Source organism: Babylonia areolata, chromosome 26 (assembly GCF_041734735.1).
Source record: "Babylonia areolata isolate BAREFJ2019XMU chromosome 26, ASM4173473v1, whole genome shotgun sequence".
Classification (NCBI taxonomy): domain Eukaryota; kingdom Metazoa; phylum Mollusca; class Gastropoda; order Neogastropoda; family Buccinidae; genus Babylonia; species Babylonia areolata.
Genome location: NC_134901.1, coordinates 5,346,423 through 5,371,305, shown reverse-complemented (window position 1 = coordinate 5,371,305; position 24,883 = coordinate 5,346,423). Strand labels below are relative to the sequence as shown.

At 38.1% G+C, this 24,883-nt stretch overlaps 1 protein-coding gene across 1 annotated transcript; it reads left to right on the top strand.

The window, feature by feature from the left end:
* The first annotated feature begins 344 nt into the window (after positions 1-344).
* Positions 345-23,748, top strand: LOC143300417 (E3 ubiquitin-protein ligase RNF212B-like). Its single transcript, XM_076614061.1, has 14 exons — positions 345-394; positions 3,456-3,600; positions 6,660-6,721; positions 10,357-10,431; positions 12,455-12,511; positions 13,247-13,314; positions 13,524-13,581; positions 14,562-14,578; positions 15,432-15,472; positions 15,850-15,928; positions 16,759-16,798; positions 19,654-19,717; positions 22,154-22,214; positions 22,769-23,748. Exons 2-14 carry the CDS (start codon positions 3,492-3,494, stop codon positions 22,821-22,823), a joined length of 786 nt encoding a protein of 261 aa, XP_076470176.1. The 5' UTR covers positions 345-394; positions 3,456-3,491; the 3' UTR covers positions 22,824-23,748.
* The last annotated feature ends 1,135 nt before the right edge of the window (positions 23,749-24,883 follow it).

Sequence of the window (24,883 nt, the reverse complement as noted above, 5' to 3'; positions counted from 1 at the left end):
AGTCTCAACGCCAATTCTGATGCCTCGTGGCCATGGTAATGTTACTTAATAGATCTATACATAGAAATATGCCAAGGACTAAAGACTGTTGCAAAAATATGTTAATCTGAGTCTGACGTTTTACTGAAACATGCAGAGTGCGACATACGGTCGGCAGTTGCTTGCCCCCTTCTCCCCTCACCACAACCAGGAGGGGTGTGTGGGTGTGGGTGTGTGTGTGGGGGGGGGGGGGGGGGGAGTTAGGAGGGAGGGAAATGGTTATTTAGATCTGGAACATAACAAAACCGCAACACAAATCAGAAAGCATCAAGGAGAACTCCTGCCGATGTGGACATAGAAACTGCCCCATCACTTAAGTGATTGTCAAGTCCGCACTGTGGGTACTGGGGAAAAAGTAATTAATTATTGCTGTCTGTCTGTCTGTCTGTATGTATGTATCTGTATATCTGTTTATCTATCTGTCTATCTCCATTATATATCTATTTATATGCAGGTCCCATGTCACAGTTTGTCAAGACCCTTATTATTTAGATGATGACAAAGCTAATGGTGATAGAGGCTCACCAATCCCCACTTTAGGTACTTGAGGGACAAAACTGCTGTTGGCTGCACCTCAGTGCATTATAATCAATGCAGCCAGTAGTCTGAGGGTGATGCCAGATTTCCTTCCTTGCTAAGTGCCTGTGGTTCTTGTGATGTCCATGACTTTCCATCAGCACTGGGAGTGGAGAGTTTGCTTATCACTGTAGTCCACCATTCACTGTCTTGGAGTATCTTGAGATGAGCCCTTACTTCGTGGATACATTAGGGAAAGACAGGCTTTCTGATGGCCCTGGAGATTGCCTGATGAAAGATTGAAAATAACCCTGAGTATGGCTGCCTACTTGGAGAAAAACAGCCATGCACATAGAAGCCCACTTGTATGTCCAAGTAAACATCAGTCAAAGCCCATGAATGAAGAATAAGAAGTGAGACTGAGTCATGGGGTCATCCTCACGCTGCAGCTGACCAATGCTATGAAATACAAATTCTTTCTTCAAAAGATAAAAAGTATTTGCTGCCCCATCATCTGCACTGTTCCAGTGGCAATACTCCCACACAGCTGCTCATTCTGAGTCCCCCATACACAGCCACACCCGGGTTTGTCTGTTGCAGTCCCAGCATCGTTGGTCCACAGGGAACCATCTATGTTACGTCACTAGATCACACAGCAAAGGGGGGCCTGTAGTGCCTATGAGTCACTTCAATGGTGTTCATTTGTGCCTGTTCTGATATACACAGGACTTCATCTACTAAGCCCTCTACTGACGACAATAATTGTCTATTAACGGAGCCAGACACACTGAGCATCCCATCCAGAGCAGAGTGGAGACTGCCACCATGTTCCTCCAACGACAGACGCCATGAATCTGCTGACACTGAAGACTGACAGGACCCACCCCATACATGAAAGTGGAGGGGTATTGAAAGTGAGGTCACCACTGAACAGGGCATGAAAGGCCACAGATTTTAATTATCTTATATTGATGATGCATGATGAAAATGATGATGATGATGATGCTGTTGAGAAGGTCCATTTTAGGTTTGGGATTATGTGACAAGGCTGTACTTTACACTTCCATTTTGAATGATATTCCAGTGTTAACCAGGCCTGAGAGATACAGACACTTGCAGTGCTGGTCCACCAAAGATGCATCCATGAGGTGGATGGTACTAGTTGTGTGGTTCCAGTCTTTCCATTTAAATCCATAACTGACTGAACTCTGGGCAGGATCTCGTTGCCACTGTGGCTTTGAACTAAAATTTCAATTTAAGCTAAGAACAACATTGGACAATAATAACCCTGAACAGCCTAAACCCCACTGATTATCCTGGGACACCAGTCCTATCTGCTTTTTGATGAAAACTTTTAAAAACTTGACCAAAGTGAAAGCATATATTTGATTTTATTTGATTTGGAAATTTGTATAGTGTCTATACTCCGTCAGCTCTAAGTGCTTTACAAACTCAGGGTCATTTGCACAATAGGCTGCCTACCTGAGTAGAGCCGACTGACAGCTGCCATTGGGCACTCATCATTCATTGCTTGTGTTATTCAATTAAGATTTCAGACATGCACACATACACACTCAGACATGTAACATTTTGCATGTATGACCACCTTTTTTATTTACCCAGCCATGTAGGCAGCCATACTCCGTTTTCAGGGGTGTGCATGGTGGATATATTCTTGTTTCTTGAGTTACAGGATCTTTAACATGCATATTTGATCTTCTGCATGAAGGGGGTTCAGGCACTAGCAGGTTTGCACATATATATTGACCTGGGAGATTGGAAAAATCTGTACCCTTTACACACCAGGCGCTGTTACCAAGATTTGAACCATGGACCCTCAGATTGAAAGTCTGATGCTTCAACCCCTCAACGCCCGTCAATGTTGTTTAAGTCAGTTCTATGGAAGTTGGTGTATTGCTTGTCTAAGTTTTGTCAGTTAGCCATCCTGTGCAGATGTTGTGTTGACAAACTGTACATTCAAATACCAAATTCAAATACTTTGTATTTTGCTTTGCATAGCACAAAAGTCATTATCTTCAATAGTCAGCAGTGAAAGGGTTAAAGAGGACATGTGGCATATGCTTTGTGATTTAAAGATTAAAGTCTGATTAACTGAAAATATTTTAAATGTGTTTCAAGTTCCTGTGGGCACCAGTACATATTTTGATTGAGTGTATGATGTTACTGAATTATTTTACTTTTGCATGTGGGGACATAACACAGATTATGCCAATATGCATATTAAAATGGAGCTTTGTTTGAGTTCTGTAGTTACAGTTTGAATCCAATAATAAGGGTGAGAGTTAGAAGGGCATTGAGTATGATAAGGTAAGCTTAACTTGATTGAATACCATTAGTAATTCACTGCACAAGCAGCAAGATGGGGAAAACAGCATCAGACAGAGTTACAGACTTACAGTCTTCATAAACTTTATTTTATAAATGAATTTCATGGTTAAAACTGGATGGAGTGATTCTGTCTCAGTTTAATCATTCATGGGAAATGACAACTGATAAGCGCTTAATATTTGATTAAAAAAAATTGTTTACTTCCTTACAGTGGCTGTGCTCCCAAAGATAGTAATATGAATATGGGCTTAATACCAGAGGTGCAAATCAGACTTATGTTTAAAAGTCAAGGAATATGCTACACTACTGCAAATATGTAAAGCAAAACATACATAACTATATTGCAAATATGTAAAGCAAAACATATGTGACTATGTGAATGAATGTAAACTATTGTAATTAATATTGTTGTACTTTGAACCATATAGCTTCTTTTATTTTTTGGTTATAACTCATAGACACAAGCTTCTCCTCTATTGTCTTTATATATAAAGAATATTGAATCTTGTACATATATTCATGTGCATGTCTTTGTTGTTAACAATTTTTAGGTGATCAACTGCCCTGTTAATACGGTGCACCCACTGATGGCAGACTGGCTTCATTGCAATATATGTTTCCTTCAGCCTGGAAAAGGCACCCCCTTCCACATCACCAGCTGTGGACACATCTACTGTGACAGATGTCTTCTCAAGGGTTGGTTTTATTATTGACTTTATCATTTTTTTTTCACGGTGCCTTAATTATTAATAAGAAGAAAAAAATGTTTATCCTGGGCTTTCTGCATTTTTGAAACCCATCTGGATTTACATTAACAAGTTTTAACTATCATATTGAACTCTGTCCTCAGTGTTTTACACCATACTTAATGGTTACACTTGCCTTCAAATTTTAAACAGAAAGAGTCAGATTATGTTGCTATATCCCAGCCAACTGCAAAGGGGCCATTTAAGGGCTGAAACAAAAAAAATATGAAAGTGACTACAGATTAGTTACAGTTATGCACGTGCTAAATATTTATTTCATGATTAAAAAAAGTGTTTTTAGAGAAAAAAAGTATCATGCAGGTTGCTTCGTTTTTGATGTATGCCTGTGCAGGCATGGTTGACAGTAACATACTATCATTGAAACAGGTTTTTGGATATGACAGTGTTTAGTGTACAGTACTTTAATGCTAATGTATAACAATGCTACTCATGCATAGACACACACAGTAAAATGTTCAGTTTATATGATGATATATCTGCACATGAAAAGTGAAGCTCAGTGATTGAGTTATTTGAATACAGATACAATCAAAAACTTGTATGAAACACATATCTGTTTACTATGGATTGAGACTGTTTTGAAATAATGTTTTTTACTCACTTGTGTAAACAATGTGAGTCTATCTAATAACCCAGTGTTTGGTTGTCTCTGTGTGTGTCTGTGTCTGTGTCTGTCTGTATGTTTGTGTGTTCATGATAAACTTTAACGTTGTCAATTTCTCTGGAAATACTTAGTCTGCCAAAACCAAATGTGGATTAAACATAGTGGGAAAAAATCTTCACAGTTATACCAAAAACAGGTTGTAAGTCTTCCAGATTAAGCTGTATTTCCGATCATCAACAGTTTATTTCGTTAAGGATCCAGATTCAGAATATGAAACTTTATGTTTGGGTTTGAAGAGGGCCTGACCTTGTATTTTTTGTTCACAATTAAAAGAAAAGAAATACAAAATCTGGACAGAACACATACAGTGACACTAACAATACCATCAATGTGTTTATTGCAAATGAATATTTTAAGGTGGATACTGAATTAATTGGAATGAACATAAAAGAGAAATTGAATGGACCGCATTGTTGTTTCTGTAAGCCTGTCGAATATGCAGATCTGGAGAAAATGGCCACATGTGGTGCACCTGAAGCTATGGCAACGTTGTCTTTACTACATACTTTAAGAATTTCTTAGATAATCAAGATATACCAAAAAACCCCATAATTTAATTGGTGTTATCACCACAAATACAGTAATTGATTTATCATGCCAAAAAGCAACACAAATTTGAATGTTAATTTTTGACTCATTGTTAGCTGTGCTTTAGCGCTGTAAGTCTGTTTATACTCGAACCGAATGTGCTTAGTTCAAACCTTCTAGTAACATTGTTTCCCCTGAAGCTTTGTATTATTAGATACAGAAACCAATGACATGTGCATGTTATGTTGAGAGTATCAACTTAGATGTTGTCCTAAACTCTTGGACGTGTACATTATTGTCTTTGTTGTGGTTTTTTCTAAGCATTAAAGCACACACACACGCATACAAAACAACAATAACAACATAGAGATTACAGATAGGTTACAAGATTATTCATTCAGCATGAGTAATGTAAATCTTCAGTAAACCTACAAATGCAGCAGTGTTGGGAACATGACATATTCATTCAAACAAGGTAGAATCAAACATAGGTATAACATTTCCTCTGGAAAACCAAGTACAAGGGAAAAACCCATGAGTCATCTTTTTATTGGCCTTTGGTGTGGATACCATTTCATATGTAAAATTCTGATTGTTTTGACTCCAGGAAATGTTTTTCACTGTTTTATAACTAATGTTCAGGTCTTTCTGGGTGGATGGAGATGTTAGGAGTACAATTCATGTTATTGATGTTAAGGAAGCAGTTTGATCTAGAGTTACTTTGAAAACAAACGAACATAAAGCAGATTGAAACTAAAAATCTTGCTTCAAATTTGCTGTAGTTACTGAAACAAATCTGTTCTAACTCCTATCGCTACAAGCTCCGGTTCAAGATTATTCTTTAGAGACATTTTCAGCATTCATCTCTCGAAAAATATGTCCATATGATAGCATATAAACACACACACACACGCACGCGCGCGCGCGCACACACACACACACACATGTATATATATATGGGTCAGCTCTGTGTTTCCTGCAGGTCTATGTTCCCCCAAATTTTCTTTCAGCTAGGTCTAAGTTCCCCCAGGTCTGATACCCCAGGTCTAGGACTATTGCTGACCACTATCTAGGACTATTGCTGACCACTATTGACCATGACCCAAAGGTGTTTAGACTGCGTTATTTTGTTACATCTGTCCATTATTATGTCATAGCAGGTGTTTGACCACCGCTTGACCACTACTAACACACTGTCAGAGTTCATCTTGCACCACTTTGTGGTGGTTATGCATTATTAGGATGTCTTAGCAGGATTTGACCATTGGCTGACCATAATTGACTACTTTTGGCCATTGCTGACCATTTCTTGCCACTGCTGACCATTACTGACCACTACTGACCACAATGCAAAAATCTTCGCACATTTGCACATCATTATGACGTCCTGACCACTACAACCACTGATCACTGACCACTGCCAACCACTCACCACTGCAGACTAATGACCACCACTGCTTACCACTGACCATTGCTGACTAGTACCCAAAAGTGTATGCATGATTGAACATACATAGGCCAGGGGGAACATACACTGGGGAAATATAGACAGGGGGGATATAAACTTGCTCCCTTTATATTTGTGCTCCCAGTCTTGGGATATAATATATATATATATATATATATATATATATATATATATATATATATCGAGAGAGAGAGAGAGAGAGAGAGAGAGAGAGAGAGAGAGAGAGAGAGATTATAGAATCTGTTTCATTTGGTTAAATCAGCTTTTATCAAGTGAATGAATAATATGCAAACTGTCTTCAAACACTGTTGTATGCAATTATTTCCAGGATCAAAAGATAAGTGCAAGATGTGTGCCAGCAAATGTTCAACAATGGAACTCTCAGGGAAGGTGAAAACCACCATGATCACATTCTGTTTCCTGCTAGTTTTGGGCATGAAATTGTTTCAGTCTGAAGTATGCTACTTCGCCAGTCCTTTTCAACTGTTGTCTAAAAAAAGATCAAAGCAAGCAGTTTTATAAGCATCTTACAATGGCTGCCAATATTGAATATGTTTTTTCAGAGTTAATATTTTCATGTCAGTGCATTCATTTTTGACTCACTTGTGTAAACAAGGTGAGTATGTTTTAACCCGGTGTTTGGTTGTCTGTGTGTGTGTGTGTGTGTGTGTGTGTGTGTGTGTGTGTGTGTGTGTGTGTATGTGTGTGTGTGTCCGTGGTAAACTTTAACATTGCCATTTTCTCTGCTAATACTTTGTCAGTTGACACCAAATTTGGCATAAAAATAGGAAAAATTCAGTTCTTTCCAGTCATCTTGTTTAAAACAATATTGCACCTCTGGGATGGGCACAAAAAAATAAAAAAAGAAGCCAGATTATATGCAAACTGAATTTACTGTTTATTTTTTTTAATTCTCTAAACTTGGCACTTTGATCTGATATTCTGACACAACAACAAGAGCAGTCATTTTTATCATTTTTTGTTCAAACAGGAACTTCTTTTGCTAAGCATGGAAGTTATATTTATTTTGCATGTATTTGGTGCAGATAGTAAAAAAGGGAAATTAACCTGTAATTAATGCTAGGGGTGTTAATTTGCTTTAAACTGATCTTTCTCATCTTAAACATTACATTTTGAAATTATACTCAATACATAAAAAGCTTGTGTTTTTTACTCTCAGTGTACAGGGCTTTCACTATGTTCGTTCGCCCTGGTCTTTTTTGGAAAATACTAAAATCAATACTTCGAGTGGACTTTATAGATCTATTGGCTGAGCCCTTAAGGTCATGGGCAAAAATCAGTTGCGTACACATATTTATACATATTCAAAGCGCATGCTCATATTTCTCGTGAACGAAGGATGCCATTTTGTTCAAGTTCAAGATGGTTGACTTGCCCGTTCAATACAAAATTTAATCAACAATACACGATAACATGTGATGGAAAGTTGGAGAAGGAGACCATTAAATATTTATTCTGAGAAAGATTTGTGAACGCCTCATCATTTACTGGATTATGCCCCATACTGCCATAACAATATCAACAAAATCAGTCAGAATTCACGGTTAAAAATAATAAACCATGAGAGTTAATACCCTTGATGAAACGTAAAAATTTCCAGTCTTGACTTTTCTCAAAATGAAGTCCTTTTCACTTCATACAACGTTTAGGAAGTACTTGTACTTGGCTCTACATGTTATTAGTTTAACAAAATACTCAATTTTTACATCAACTTTAAAACTATAAAACTAGAATGAACATAAAAGAAAAATTGACTCGACCGTGTCGTACTACATTCCTGGCGGGTGTAACTAAACTTGTACATCTATCTAGATCCAGAGAAGACGGCTAAACGTTGCAGTGTGATTGTGGCGATAGCCACGTCTCCTTTACCGCCGACTTAAAAGAATTTTTGATTGCCCTTAAAGATTTTTTGAATGCCCAAGATACACCAGAATAATATGATTTAAACAGCGTTCTCACTGTGAATACCGCAATTGATTTATCGCCCTTGAAATAAGCATGTTTAAATGTTAAATTTTAGAACGTCAGTTAAGGAGTCATGATAGTGTAATGGGTAAGACAGTTTCTTCTCACCTGAAAATGTGGTGTTCGAATTTGCCGTCAGGACTTTTTTTTCTTTTTTCTTTTCTTTTTTTTGTTTTTTTAACCCGAAGCTTTATAATAACAAATACAGAACACATTTTAACGATTAGATTTTTAAAAAGTGTATTACAAGTGAGTCTTGAAGGCCTTGCCTCTCTTGTTCTGTTTTGTTGTAGAACACACACAGACAACACACAGACACAGAGACACAGACACACACAGACACAGACACACGCACACACGCACGCACGCATGCACACACACACACACACACACACACACACACACACACAGATTTTCAACTGTGATTTTGAACAACAGGAAGGTGGCAGAATGGTTAAGATACACATTTGCCAAGACAGTGTCTGTGATTCCTGCTCTAGCCCTTTCTCCCAGTTTTGACTGGAAAAATCAAACTGAGCGTCTAGTCATTCAGATGAGACAATAAATGGAGGTTCCATGTGCAGCATGCACCTGGCACACTGAAAAAGAATCCACGTCAATAAAAGAGTTGCCTGCTGGCAAAATTCTGCAGAAGAAATCCTCTCTGATAGATACACAAATATATATACATGCACCAGCCGCTGTGGTTAAGTGGTTAGCGTCGCGGACTGACGGCTGGGAGGACGTGGGTTCAAATCCCAGCGGAGGTGGGTTTTTCAGCCCGTGGCCTGCTCCTACCCAGAGTGTGCTGTGGGTTTAAATGGGGAGCCTGGGACCACACAGTTGAGTGTCATCCACTTCAAAGATGCGTCTTTGGGTGTGTTGCTCTAATTACCTGACCAGCACTGCAAGTGTCTGTATCTCTTGGGCCTGGTTAACGCCGGGATATCATTATGACAGGAAGCATAGAGTACAGCCTTGTCACGCAGTCCCAAACCAAAATGGACCTCCATAGCAACATTGTCATCGTCATCGTCATCCTTCTCCTCCTTCATCATCATCAATATAAAACAAAACAGTCCCAAAGTCTGTGGCCTTTCATGCCCTGCTCACATGGTGACCTCAGTTTCGATACCCCTCCACTTCTGTGCTTGGGGTGAGTCCTGTCAATGTCTTCAGTGTCGGCAGATTCATGGGGGGCTGTTGTTTGAGGGACGTGGTGGCAGTCTGCACTCTGGGAGGGACGCTCACTCAGTCTGGCTCTGCGACTAAGCCATTGTTGTTGTTAGTAGGGGGCTTAGTAGGTGGTGTCCTAAGTATGTTGAATCAGAACAGGCACCACTGAACACCACCGAAGTGACTCAGCAGCAATGCAGGGTCTCCTCTGGTGTGTGGCCTCCTGGTGACCTAACATCTATGGTTCCCTACGGACTGCCGACACTGGAACTGACGGATGAACCCGGGTGTGGCCGTGTATGGGGGAATCTAAATGAGCGGCATGGGAGTAATGCCACTGAAACGATGCAGATGGTGGGGCAGCAAAAACAAAAAAACAACAACAAAAAACCAAAAAAACCAAAAAACAAACAAACAAAAAATATATATATACACACACACACACACACACATGCACCCATGGCATGACAAAGTGTGTTGGGTTATGATGCATAATGGTGGTGTCTGAATTACTGATTTGTCTGAATGGAGTGACTCCTGGAGAAATGGAAACTGAAACATACATGGGTTAAAGATGGCAGAATTGGTAAAACAGTCATCTGCCAGTGCGGTGTCTCTGAAGGCCTAGGTTCCATTCCCACCCTTCTTTTTCTTCTCATTCAGCAGATGGACAAACTGAAACTGAAACCTCAGGCATGAAAAACAGACAAAGAAACAAACAAACAAAAAACAACAACCCAATATTTCAACTCTGAGTACATCCATGAAATGATTGTATCTGTATGTGTGCAGATGTAGTTATGATTCAGTACTTTTGATAATCATGATGAATTACCTTAAATATCTAATTTTTCCTCCAGATGAAACCAGATGTGGAGGTATACTTCCAGGATCCGATGGATCAACTGAGCAAAGCTTTCAAGAGATTCATGCAGGTAGAATTATAGATACAACAACACATGGTATTTTTTGTGTCTGTTTTGCATTATTTGCTTATTTCCTTAAACTTTGAAATGCTGTCAAGAGTATCAATGATTCTTTGTACACTGTTATATTCAATAATAGTAAATAGAAAATGATACTTAAGAAAATTAAAAGCCATTCATTTTCTATCACTCTGTGTGTGGGGGCATCTTAAAAACAGAACAATTAGTCAATGGAATATGTCATTTACTGACATTTGTGTGTGTTTAGTTTAGTTTAACATCTTTTCATTGTTTAGTGATATTAGATGGGTACAAAAAAAAAGAAAGAAAAAAAAGAAGAAGAAACAAAGTATGTGCGCATAGGAGATGAGGTGTGGGGTACATGAGAAGAGGTGGTGGGATGACTATAGTGAGTAGTGGAAAACGAAAAGCTACGAAGAACTGTTGTGACTAACAGTGAATTATAACATGAATTACAACAGTGAGTTAAACATCTACATAACAATAAAAAAGCATGCTAATGATAGCAAAAACGTGATCAGTCACAGGTAGATACCAACTGGACTTTGAATCAAACATTCATAAATTTTTTGAAGTTATGAATAATTAATTAATTATTCAAAACATCTTCTAAGGACAAATACGTGTTTGGTGGAAACTGGTCGGCTAGTTTTTGAAAGAACTGTTGTCTTGTTTTTGGACACTAGACAAGTATGTGGTAGACACTGACTTCTTTTCCGCACAGTCACTGTATATTTTTGCAAAATTTTGTTCGTAGGGCATTGAAACGGAATTGATGAATTAAATTTCTAACTGGTCTTGACTGGGAGACAGATAAATCATTTAAGTAAGCCTTGGGGTTGCTTGCTGTGACTGTCTTCATACAGTGACGGTAATACTGGCAGTCTAAATCTTTTAGTCTATGTTTTTGTTGATCACTTGACACTTTTTCTATACACCTATAACATTCTTGTAGATCTAAGGGAATCCTGAGGAGGATTGAGCCTTCGCTGTTTCGCGCTGCCTTTTTGGCAGCCTGATCTGCCCTCTCATTTGCAAAAATTCCACAGTGAGAAGGCACCCAAATGAAAGTTAGATGGATGCCTTTGACTGATAATTGATGTACAATGTGTTTTATTTTTGTGATCATCTCAAGGCGTGATTTTTGATTTGCAGATCTAAGTACATTTAACGCCGATTTTGAGTCTACGCAAAGTAGGATTTGACTATCCTTTTTATGAAAATCCAGAATGTAGTTTATGACCATAAGTATGGTGATGAGCTCAGCAGAAAAGATAGAAAGATATTTGCCCAGGTGGTAAAAAGATAGAAAGATATTTGCCCAGGTGGTACATTTTCTGACGGTTCAAATCCGGTATCACAAAAGCTGCTCCCGCTCTGCCATCATCAAGAACTGAACCATCTGTATAGATTTTAAGTTAATTTCTATAATCATTTTCCATGTGAGAGCATACGGAGCTGTTTAGTATATTCGGCGAATATGGTGATAAAACAGCAAATATGTGTGTGCGTGTGTGTGTGTGTGTGTGTGTGTGTGTGTGTGCTGCCAAACATTGTGATAAAACAGCTAATATGTGTGTGTGTGTATCTCTCTCTCTCTCTCTCTGTGTGTGTGTGTGTGTGTGTGTGTGTGTGTGTGCCAACAATGTGATAAAACAGCAAATATGAAGGAGCAGTTTATTGAAAAAACAAAACAAAACAGTCCCTTAACTGTTTCAAATGTTGATTTTATTCATGTTATAGAAAACAAAACATGCATAGATTATATCCAGAATATTTGCTTTCAGAGCTGGATCAGGGCAAATAGTGTAAATTACATTATTTTCAAAAACACAATATATTCTGTCCTGTCTGGAATAAAAAGGAAAATAAATGATGAAAGTTACCCTGATAACTGATTTAATAAGTAAATATACATAGTCCCACGTCAGAATTATTGTTCTGTTAAAGGATTATATGCAGTGAGTCTCCTTTTCTTCATGTCATGACTATGTCATCCTGTATTTCACAGACATGGGAATTCCAACGAAATCACAGGCGGAGATTTTTCACTCATCTCACAGCTAAGGTATGTTGTTTTCTGCTTTATCTTCCCCCCTCTCGCCCCCCCCAACACTCCCCTTGTGCCATGTAATATGAAAATTTGCAATATTCTAGAAGTTTGCATGAGTGCATTTTATCTTCATTTTACACTGCATACTCTGAAAAGGATTCAGTTGCAGCTGTCAGGTACATTTCTGCATTACAAAACAACTGAACGCCTGTTCTGAATACATGCCATTTCTGATAAGTCTTCTGGCAAGAAAATGGATCAACCAAACTGACTTTTTCTTTCAAATATGTACATACCCCCAAAACATATCCTTCTACTTTTTCACCTGCTGTTACCATTTGAAAGTTGACACTTCATGGTGTGTGACTTGTGACCACCTAACCCTTTGTATAAAGCATCTTCTCATGATGGTTGGGATGATAAGATAAAAGCAAACATTTTACTGCTGATCAGAGTGCTTTTTGTATAGATTAATATATCACCTGAAACAGGTTTTTAATTCAAAAGAATATCAATTACACTTTATTGGATTTGAGTTAATATTGAAAATAAATTACATAATCTTCTGTCCCCCATGTATTTTGCGTATTTGTGTTTTGACAGAATTTGGAAACATTCTGGCTGTTTTATTTTGTTTTCTATTTTGTTTTCTAGATACAGGGTTGAATTAACATTACATAACTCTGAATGTTTTAACTTTGAGATTTTAAATGGTAAATAGTTGTTTTATTTGATATTGTGTTGTTGCAGGTTTTGGAGCAGAATCAGATGTTGATGGAAGCTAAAAAGATGGTAACTTCTGCACAAGCCTTGGAAAGGTATTAACTCTTTCTCTTTGTATTTTAGTTGCTGCATGTCTCGTTAGTGCTTTCTTTGCATGTTTGTGAGCAGATGGTGTTTGTGTGTATTTGTGGAGGGTTTGTTTACACACACACACACACACACACACAACACAACACAACACAACACAACACAGCACAAAACATAGATGATCAATTCCAACTTGTCTTTTGTTTTCTATTTCCAGGGAAGCCATGAAACTGAAAGAGGAGAACATATACCTGAAGAAACTGGTTCAAGAAAAAGTGAGTTGATGACAGTCTTTCCTTAGTCATGCTGTATTGTTTCTCATATCTTCTCACTTTTCAGAGCTTTTACCCTTTTTGGGGGGTCACACATTTTTCATCATGCAGGATCTGAAGTCCAAAAGATGTAAAATAATTTCGTTAAAAATTTAGATAAAATAATTCTTTTATGTGTCTCCTTCATTTTCTTGGTCGCAGCTATTTTGTGTGATGGCTTTGTTTTGTTTGGTATGTTTGTGTTTTGTATTTATATCATTTGTGTATTGTTTTTATTATTGTTTTTTTTTATTTTGTGTTGTGTTTTAGCTGTGACAAGAGCAGGCAGGTTTGTAGGGAAGCTAACATTTTTGTTCCTGTTGTCCCAGATTTGATGCTAGTTTGAATCGGTGGGAAAAAGCTGAACATTCCACTAGTGATGATATAATTTATTTCAAGTACTTTGTCCCCTAAAGAAATATGAAACATGTAATGTCTTTACATTTCTCTTTTTAGGTATTCATGTAAGTTAAAAAAAAGTTTTATCTTCGATTTTTTTGGACTCGAGATTGTACATGAACTGGAAGTTAGTAAATAGTTTACAACATTACTACACTGAAAAGATATTTCCACAATATTAAAAAGGTGTATTGTTGCATATGAACTTGTATTTACGATAATTAAAAGTTAAAATTCACTTGATATGCAATTACATTTAAAGCATTTACATGTTCACCTCCCTGTCTACCACAAACTTGTGTATACCTTTGTGCTGATACAAGACAACATTAGTATGATTAACTTAAAAAAAATAAGTAAATAAATGGATGGGTAAAAAAATACGCACATAGCTATTATTCATAAAAATAGATTTTACGAGACAGGGTTCTGGATATCATTCATGAAAATAAATTGCAAGAGGTTAAATCTGACAAATGTTATGGTGTATTTATTTCCAAACTATTTGATTGTCTCTTGCTTCTGTTATGCTTGTGTTTAAACAGGGTATTGGAAGTGGAAGGTAAGACTTGTTTACATAATCTTGTCTGATCTTTAGATACTTTTAGTCTGACTCACATCCACAATAATTTGGCAGTGTGTGTGTGTGCGTGTGTGTGTGTGAAGAAGAGAGTGTTATATATAGGTACATCTATTTTTACAATTTTTTGAGTGATTTTTACAAATTACTTGTGTATGGCTGAGTTCAGTGGACTTTTCTGTGTACATTTTTCTGAAACATATTGACGTTTAGATTCATGATATTATTGTACTTATGAAGTTATAATCTTTTAATAGATGATCTGGTTTTGATCATATATAAACTGCTTCATTACATGTTCCCAACTGACTTAAAAAAAAAGAAAGAAAAAATGAATATTCAAAACCTAAATTAATTTCGTCTACTTGTTGTCTCGTGTTGTTTATACTCAGTTGCAAAGTCAGGGTCCACTGTTCACTGTGGGCCCTAACATAACCATGAATTATAAGCAAAATGTCAAGCTTATTTGAAAATTATGGACTTACAGCAAGGTTGCTGGTGTGTTTTCTGTTTCATGTTATATATGTATAATTCTCTGTGGATAAAAATTGAAATACAGTTGCAAAATTAAGTAACTCTCAAAATAACAACAAAAGAGATGGGGGAAAATCCAAAGGCATCATAATGCATGTTGGTAGATGACATTACAAGTTTTCACCAACCCCATCACTACCCCCATCCTTTCTTTCATTGCTTTGTTTTAAATAAATATGATTATTGTTCTTCACAGCAGATTTCTGCACCTGTCTGTGCTCTCACTCTCAGTTGATCTGTCTGACTGTGTGTCTCTGTCTGGCTGTAACTTAATTCTCAATTGTTTTTTCTTTATCCCTAGGCCATCTCCCCGCTCAGGTTCTGCCTCATCTTCATTCAGAAGTAAGTCACTGAATACAGTATCAGGAGGTGATTGAAAAAAAAAAAATCAATTTGCTTTGTTGTTGGAGTGACCAGGTGGATGATGGAAGACAAAAAACAAACAAAAGAACCCACAAACTCCCCAAATCAAAACAAAAGACCAAAACAGAGAGAGAGAGAGTCAGAGGGGTGGTGGAATACAATATTAAAAATTTTGGAATCACTATTTTTATCAGCAGACAGCATGTGTTTTCTATATTGAAATTTTGTCAGCATAATTATGTTTATGAGGGAATACTGACTTGTGCCTTGTTTTGATTTGTTTCTTGGCGTTCTCTACAATACATATGCTTGAGCAGTTTCCTTCATGATTTGCTGTTTGTTTGTCTGTTTTTTAGTTTCCCCCTGCATGTCTCAGGGAATGCGGAGCTTTTCACATAGCAGTAGCCGGCATGGATCCTCTCAGTCCATGCAGCAGTGAGTTCTAAAAGTGTTGAAGATAATTGTGTTACTGTAGTCTTGAAGATTCTTCTGTTCTTACAATGTGAAGAACTTTGAGTTATAGTGTTAAAGATGCCCAAGACATTTTAGTGTTTAACATCTTGAGTCATAGTGTTGAAGATCCTTGAATTACTGTAGTGTTGAAGATCCCAGACTTATTGTAGTGTTGAGGATCCTTGAGTTATTATAGTCTTTAAGATCCTTGAACTATTGTTGTGTTGAAGCCCCAGACTTATTAGTTATTGTTGTGTTGGAACTGTCTTGAATTATTATAGAGTCTAAGTCCCCAGACTTATTGTAGTGTTTAAGATGCTTTAGTTATTATTGTGTTGAAGAGCATCAACTTTCGTAACGTTCTTGCAGTGTAATGGAGTTATTATAAAGTGAAGACAATCAAGTTGTTGTGGTATGAAGATCCTTGAGTTACTGAATTATGTGGAGAAACTGTGTATAGGACAGAAGACTTCTATGTGCTGAACAAATCTGTTATTCACCTGCCAGATAATGGAATCTACAAATAAATGCAAACATGTCAAAATCCAACATGCAGATGTGTTATCTGAGTTCTACCAGTTGTAGCAATTAAATCACACTGAGTGTTTCAAAATGTTGTCTGTGTGGGAACTTTCATGGATGCTGCTATCTTTTACAAAACAGTGTATTACAAGTTATTCTGTCAAGTGATTAAGATCCCCAGAAGAGTGAGAGAGGATGTGTATGTTGTGTTGTGTTGTAGTGTGTGTGTGTGTGTGTGTGTGTGTGTTTCATTTTCAGTATATATGTTTGATCTTCCTTCTGATTTGCAGTCATGGAGGGTCATCTACACCATATCCCTATATGTCACAGGTATTGTATAAAGCTGATTCATCACATTTACTTGTTTGGTTTTTTTTCTTTTTCTTTTTTCTTTTTTTCCTTCTTTCTTTTGTTACAAATGTTGTGTTTTCTTTTAGCTTTATGTGATGGGGTGGTAAGGTGGTGTTTGTGAAGGTGAAGACAGGTAGAAGGTGTTTGCAGAAGAGAGCCGCAGCCAGGCAAGGTAGACTCGGGAAGGCGGTGCGCCGGTTTTCTTCTTTTATTCTCTCATTCTACCAGACCAGGAGAGTTCTGTATTTGTCTAGCACTCACTCACTCCTTATATTCAGTTCCGCCGAACTGCAAAGCCAGCGCCGCGAAGCGACTCACGAAACCGGCCCTCCGCGAGCCTTGAGGGGCCAAACTTGTGTTTGTTTGATCAAATTTAGTGGCGTCTGACTTTCGGCTAGGGGAACTAACATAGTCATATTACATATCACACAAAACTGCAAGAGACGAGCGTTTTCTTAAGCTAAATCATTTTCTACAAAAATAATGTAGTTAAAAACTATAAACAAAAAGAGTCACTGAATGAACGAGCTTTTAACGAGTTCATGTATCATTTCTGTACATTATGACAATTAATACGTCACGATATGTAATATAATTGTAACAGTTAAGTAACTGAAAATCCTGAATTTCCAACTATATAAAAATCATCTATAGAATCTGCTTCTAAAGATTTTTTATGTCAAGATTCAAGAGAAAACTCAACGGACAGCTCCCGTGTTGGCGCTGCTTGGCGGTGCTTTTGACACTAGTGATCAGCAATGAAATACTTCGTTTAAACCAACTACAACCCAATTATACATGTATGATATGAATCAGGTTAATAACAGAAATGTAAACATCCGCGAACCACGCTATAAAAATGTCTAGGTATTGTAAAAACATATTTTGCTCAAATCGGCATTGACGAATTCCAATGGCTTGAAGAAGAGATAGTTCTGTGGGTCCGAAATGCTGTCAGACATTTCGTACCATCGCATGAACTGAACATCAAGTGGCAAGACAGGACCCCAGACACGGAGGTGCTTGCAAAAGCCACCCTTCCCAGCATCTTCACCATCCTGATGCAGTCCCAGCTTCGCTGGGCTGGACATGTGGCGCGCATGCCAGACCATTGGCTTCCCAAAAGGCTCTTCTATGGCGAGCTGCAACAAGGGAAGAGATCACACGGAGGTCAGAAGAAGCGCTTCAGAGATACTCTGAAAGTCTCTCTGAAAGCGTTTGATATCAACCCTGACTCCTGGGAGGAATCTGCAGTGGACCGTGACAAATGGTGCGCTGCTGTGCACAAAGGTGCCAAGTTGTGCGAGGCCAACAGGACTGCTGCAGCTGTTCAGAAGAGGCAGGCCAGAAAGTCACGGGCAAACAAGCTCCCTGGCAATGATATGCCTGTCTTTGTCTGCCCCAACTGTCAGCGAACATTTCGTGCGCAGATTGGACTATTCAGCCATCTGCGCACTCAGATAGATTCATGAGCATCCCCCCCCAACCACCACCCTGCCCCCATCCCCCAGCTGGATGACAACGATGGTCATCATCGATCTCGATGGACACACACCACCATCGCATGCCTATAACTTAGGTGTACACAGAAAGTGATACTCGAGAAGAAAGCTTAATCATTTACATTTTAATGCACAATCTAAATTCCACTGCAACTATATTGATTTATAGAAAACGAAGCTATTTTGTATGTTTCAACTGAGTGGATTTCGAAGATCGCGCCAAAATTTATTCACATAAATATTAATTTAAAAGAGTTATAGGCTTTCTGGCCAAATGATATCATTACAGTTGAGAAATATGATCTTTCTGAAGTCCAGTAACATAAAAACTATAATCTTATCTATAAGAAAGTGTTTATAATTTAACAAATTGATGAAAAAATCATACGGCTCCTTGTAAAGGGACATAACTTGTGACTGATTTACCAACTTCCTCAGTAACCTTCGGCGAGTCACAAAAGTCTGGCCCAACGAAGATTGTAGCCAACCCGGCTACATCTATATATGCATGAAGCATACCACACTCTAATGTACTGACATGAGCATTTAAATGCATTTTTCTGTTCTTTTCTGTAAAAGGTAATGGCATAAAAGATGGCTTTAAGTAGTGTACAAAACAGTCGTGTAAAAGTTAGTTTAAAGTAATCTGTCAATACAAACCGGTTAGGAATCTCATCTTGGTGTTTTTGTTTGTAGTGTGCTATCATTTTTTTTTTAACTTAAAATTTTTTTTTTTTCTCCAAAAAACATGTATACAATACAGAGAATAGTATGAAACAAACAATATAAAACGAACAGTAGCTGTAGTGTGCTATCATACCTTGGTAGAAAATTCTGCCCTTTTACTTTTATGGTAGCTCATTCATATCATGTGGAAATCAAATTTCATTGTTTACATCCAGGCAGTTGAAATGATTTTCAGTTGTGAAATATGATAATAACAGACTTTTCCTTTGGAGGTCTTAATGATTTCAGGTACATGTATTTCATCTGCATATTTTTGGAAATAGTTTCCCCTCATTGAACTGGTTTATCTTTATGGATATACTGTACACATTAAGATGTTGAAAGCACCAATAAATGAGAAATAGACATTGTCTGCAGATTCCAACACATTTTTGTTTTTCAGATTTCTGCCCTTTGTCTGTCCTTCTCTACCTCCCCTCTCCCCTTCCCCACTCTCGATTTTTCTCTCCTCGTTTGTCTTTGAATTGCAGAATCAGTAAACAATTTCTTAAGTTTAACACCAAGAAGAGATTTTGTACATCTTGTTTGGCATGCAGATAGGTTAAAAGATGGGAACTGGGTTTGGAATTTCAGTTATGATTTCAGATGACATCCAGTGCAACTCCAGATAGAATTCTGGCAAGGACACCTCCGTCTGGTGGAAGGATGGGTAAACTTTCTTATCATCTTGTTTGAGCTTGTTCATTTGTATATCTGCGTAATAAATTTATGTGTGTGGGTGGGTGGGTGGAAGGGTTGAGGTGTGTGTGTGTGGGGTGGATGGTGGTGGGTGGATTGGTGGCTGTTTAAATGAATGAGTTCTTTTAGATTTCTGTGAAGAGGCTTGGTGGGTACATAATGTTCTTTGTTGTTGTTAAATGTATCAATTGATTTGATGGTGAGGAGCATGGGTCATTTTTTTCTTTTGCAATGGAAAATTCTAATCCACATTAAAAACAACAACAACAACAAACACTGTCTTTTTTTTTAAATTTTGAATTGTATTTACTGTTTTGTCTTGGCAATTAAAGAATAAAACTCAATGTGACTTGCTCTTCTAAAGCATAACTCAGTGTCTTCTGTGTAAACAATACATCCATGCACTACATCACTAAGGAAGGAAAGCAAAGGAGGCACCAGGTCTTATCTATGGTGAAGTCTGCAGGACCTCTAAGACTCCTGTCTTTTTGCTCCATTGACAATGCACATGATCATGGTTTTAGTGATCTGACTGGATTTCACCTGTAGTTGTGCCAAACACTGTAAACCAGTCACCCTTTCATACAGGTTTGCATATTTCAGGGTGAGTGCTCCACTTTGGATTTCACCATTACTTGCCCCGAATAATGAAAATCAGTCGCCCTTTCATACAGGTTTTATTTCACGGTGAGTTCTGCAAAATATTTTTGTTTTATTTGTTTTGTCCACAAAAACGGTCAATGTCAACTTGACTTGGGGCTGCTTACTGGAGAAAGCCTTGCATGCTGCCAGTGCTGTCAGAGAGGCATATCTGAAAGATTTGATTCTTGATGGTATTGTACCAGTCTTCCTAGTTGACCCTGTAGTCCATGGCATCTCTGAAACAGTTGACATTTGATAGTATAGAACCAGTCTTCCTAGTTGACCCAATAGTCCATGGCACCCCTGAAACATTTGACACTTGACAGTGTAGTATCTGTCTTCCTAGTTGACCCCATAACCCAAGACGACTCTGAAACATTTGACATTTGATAGGATAGAACCTGTCTTCCTAGTTGACCCCATAACCCAAGACGACTCTGAAACATTTGACATTTGATAGGATAGAACTAGTCTTCTTAGTTGACCCTATTACCCAAGACACCTCTGAAACAGTTGACACTTGATAGGATAGAACCAGTCTTCCTAGTTGACCCCATAACCCAAGACGACTCTGAAACATTTGACATTTGATAGGATAGAACCTGTCTTCCTAGTTGACCCCATAACCCAAGACACCTCTGAAACAGTTGACACTTGATAGGATAGAGCCAGTCTTCCTAGTTGACCCCATTACCCAAGACACCTCTGAAACAGTTGACACTTGATAGGATAGAACTAGTCTTCCTAGTTGACCCTATTACCCAAGACACCTCTGAAACAGTTGACACTTGATAGGATAGAACCAGTCTTCCTAGTTGACCCCATAACCCAAGACACCTCTGAAACAGTTGACACTTGATAGGATAGAACCTGTCTTCCTAGTTGACCCCATAACCCAAGACACCTCTGAAACAGTTGACACTTGATAGGATAGAACCTGTCTTCCTAGTTGACCCCATAACCCAAGACGACTCTGAAACAGTTGACATTTGATAGGATAGAACCTGTCTTCCTAGTTGACCCCATAACCCAAGATGACTGAAACATTTGACACTTGATAGGATAGAACCTGTCTTCCTAGTTGACCCCATAACCCAAGACGACTGAAACATTTGACATTTGATAGGATAGAACTAGTCTTCTTAGTTGACCCCATAACCCAAGACACCTCTGAAACAGTTGACACTTGATAGGATAGAACCAGTCTTCCTAGTTGACCCCATAACCCAAGATGACTCTGAAACAGTTGACATTTGATAGGATAGAACCTGTCTTCCTAGTTGACCCCATAACCCAAGATGACTGAAACATTTGACACTTGATAGGATAGAACCAGTCTTCCTAGTTGACCCCATAACCCAAGACACCTCTGAAACAGTTGACATTTGATAGGATAGAACCTGTCTTCCTAGTTGACCCTATAGTCCACTCAGCTCTGGGATCGAGGATCTGAGTGAGGCCAAACAACCTGCACAATATTTTGGCTTCTAATAGGGTTTTGAACCAACAATATGCCAGTCATCAGTCTGTGGTATTTGTAGTAACCATTACACTGTCTGGTAATATTTCCACAGTTTATCTCCAATTTGTATCAATAATCTACAAAATAAATGGACAGTGTACAAGGGCTGGATCTATTTATGAATGTACTCATTTACATAAGTTTGATCTGGACCATGTTATTTCTGATCAGTTTGGTCATCTTCATGCCTGCCCTCACTTGAAAGACTTTTAGGTTTTTACACAGACTTTTACTGAATTCCAGGTACAGTTGGCAATGGATCCCCGGCAGATCATTTGATAAATATTCATCCAAAAACTCCAATGTAAGTGTCTGCTGGTAGTTGACAGAACCTGTTTAAAGTGGATATTGACTACAGAAAACTGTTATGTTCAGCCTGAAATGGTGTTTGTGATGTTCTGACAATTTCACAGTGTGAGGTAGAATTAAGAAATCAGATGAATATTTCTTTTGACAAGTTCACAATGCAAGATAGAATTAAGAAATCAGATGAACATTTCTATCTTCATTTTCCCTGTTCAGTTTAGAAGTACATACATATCCACTTATACTGTTTGCAAGTTTACCAATGAGGGACAAACATTTGCTTTCAACAGAGGTGCTTTTATTATTTTGAATAGACCTGATTTTTTTTCTGAGAATACTTGTTACAAAAAAAAAAAAAGAAAGAAAAAAAAAAGAAAAAAAAAGAAAAAAAAAAAAAGAGAGTAAGAAAGGAAGACAAGAGCAATGACAAATGATACTTTTATTAAAATGTTGCTCCTCAGAGTCAGTTGCCAGGACATGTTGAATAGGTTTTTGAATGTTACAAAATGCAGTTGACCTTTTTCTTTGATTGTGTTATTTAATTTTTTGCAGGTCAGTGCCTCACCCCATATCGTTCAGTGAGACACCCGATATCATGATGGGCTAGCAATGTCTTGCTGCATCGTTTGCTGAAAAATAAAATTTAATCAATTTCTTTGTGTTGTTTGACAGTTACTGTGGTGTTAAAACTTCTGATAACTTCATACACGGCATTGATCTGATTGATTATGTTACTTTCACACAGGATATTTGTGACGAAATTGCTGTCTCTTTCTTGATTTTTTTCTTCGAATATCTGTCTCTCTCTCTCTCTCTCTCTCTCTCTCTATATATATATATATACATATCCGTCTGTCTATAAATACATACATCTCTCTCTTTCTATGTCTCCATGAGTCAGTTCCCCCCAAAACATATACCATCATAGTTTCAATTTCCCTTGCTTTCAAGATCAATAAAAGAAACTATTACAACATTTCTGTATCCGTTTTCTCTTTCTCTCTACGAACCACTATGTGTTGATACATATGTATGTGTGGAAAGCTGTTTATTGTGTGACGCAATGGTGCTGTTGGCATATTGTCATACTGTGTACAGTGTTTATACTTGTATATATGTGCCTGTCAGAATTTGTTTTTCAATGCAAAAACACACAGCTTTTATGGACTGAATTCTAGAATAAACTTTGGTTATTTAATGAAGATACTAAGCTGATTTTCTGAGTAGACATGGTATATTTCATCACTGGATAGCTATTTCATCAGCAGCGAACTCTTTTTATTCTTCAGTGTTCAGAGAGGACAACAAATGAACAGTTGTTTTTCACTCCTACTTGCATTTCCTTCTGATCAGAGTCTTTCCTAGTGGGACAGCTCATAAGACATTACCAAAATTCTGAGTTATTAGCATAGTTTTATTGCTGCAGTTCTTGTCGCCTGTTTATTTGTTGATGTTCGTTACCACATAAAGTTTAGATTAATGGCTTGGGCTTGTTGCTTCTATGTGTGCATGGATGTGAGCGTGTATGGGTGCTCTTTGCAAGAAGTGTTGGTGCATACTAAGTATTCACAATAAAAATTAAAACTGTATATCAATGCAAGCATTTACTGTTGATCTCAGTAAGTCTGGAAATTATGGAAGCATGGAAATGTAGTAGATGCATGTTGCTTACAGTCTGGCCAACCTGAGGAGGAAGTGGCAGAATGGTTAAGATGCTTACCTGCCAATACAATGTTCACGAGGGCCTGGGTTCGATTCTCACTCTCACCATTTCTCCAAAGTTGGACTGGAAAATCAAACTGAGCATTGATTTTAGTCATTCGGACTAGACAATAAGCAGAGGTCCTGCGTGCAGCACATACTTGGTGCACTGAAAAAGAACCCATGGCAACAAAAGTGTTATTTCTGACAAAATTCTGTTGAAGAACTCCACTCAAGGCCTGACTAGCACGTTAGGTTATGCGGATGGTCAGGCATCTCCCTAGCAGATGTGGTGTAGCGTGTATGGATTTGTACGAACACAGTGATGCCTCCTTGGGGAACTGAAACTGGCCAACTGCCTAGACCATATCATGGCTAAAAACATATCAAAAGCGTAATCAAGCCCCCTCAACCCCACCCCCTCAGAAAACCAAACAACTGGAGCAATAGCTGTATTTGCCTCATAGCATCAAGGAAGCAGCAAGCATAACAGTATACCTCCAACCATTAGGGACTGGAATACCCCCTTCCTGACATGCATGTACAGGAATTGTTTAAATCAGCTATGAGGAAGCGTGAAGGAACCGAATGCTCAAAAGCGTTTTTTGACTTGTGTGTGTGAATAGTGAATCATTGTAATTACCCACTCTCGGTTGTGTTTGTGTGTGTGTGTGCATGTGTGTGTGTGTGTGTGTGTGTGTGTGTGTGTGTGTGTGTGTGTGTGTGTGTGTGTGTGAACATGCATGAGCATGTGCGTGTGCATGTCCATGGTAATTTTTAATGTTAAAATTTTTTGGGTAAGGTATAGCGCTTCAGGAACCAAACTTGATAGGATGGCAGGCATGCTCAAGACCTTTCTTGTCATCTCCTTTAGATTAGACAGAGAGAGAGAGAGAGAGAGGACATGAGGTGAGAGGGCAAAGTTAACCTTCGCTGGCTGTCGCTTTTGACTACACACGGAAGCTC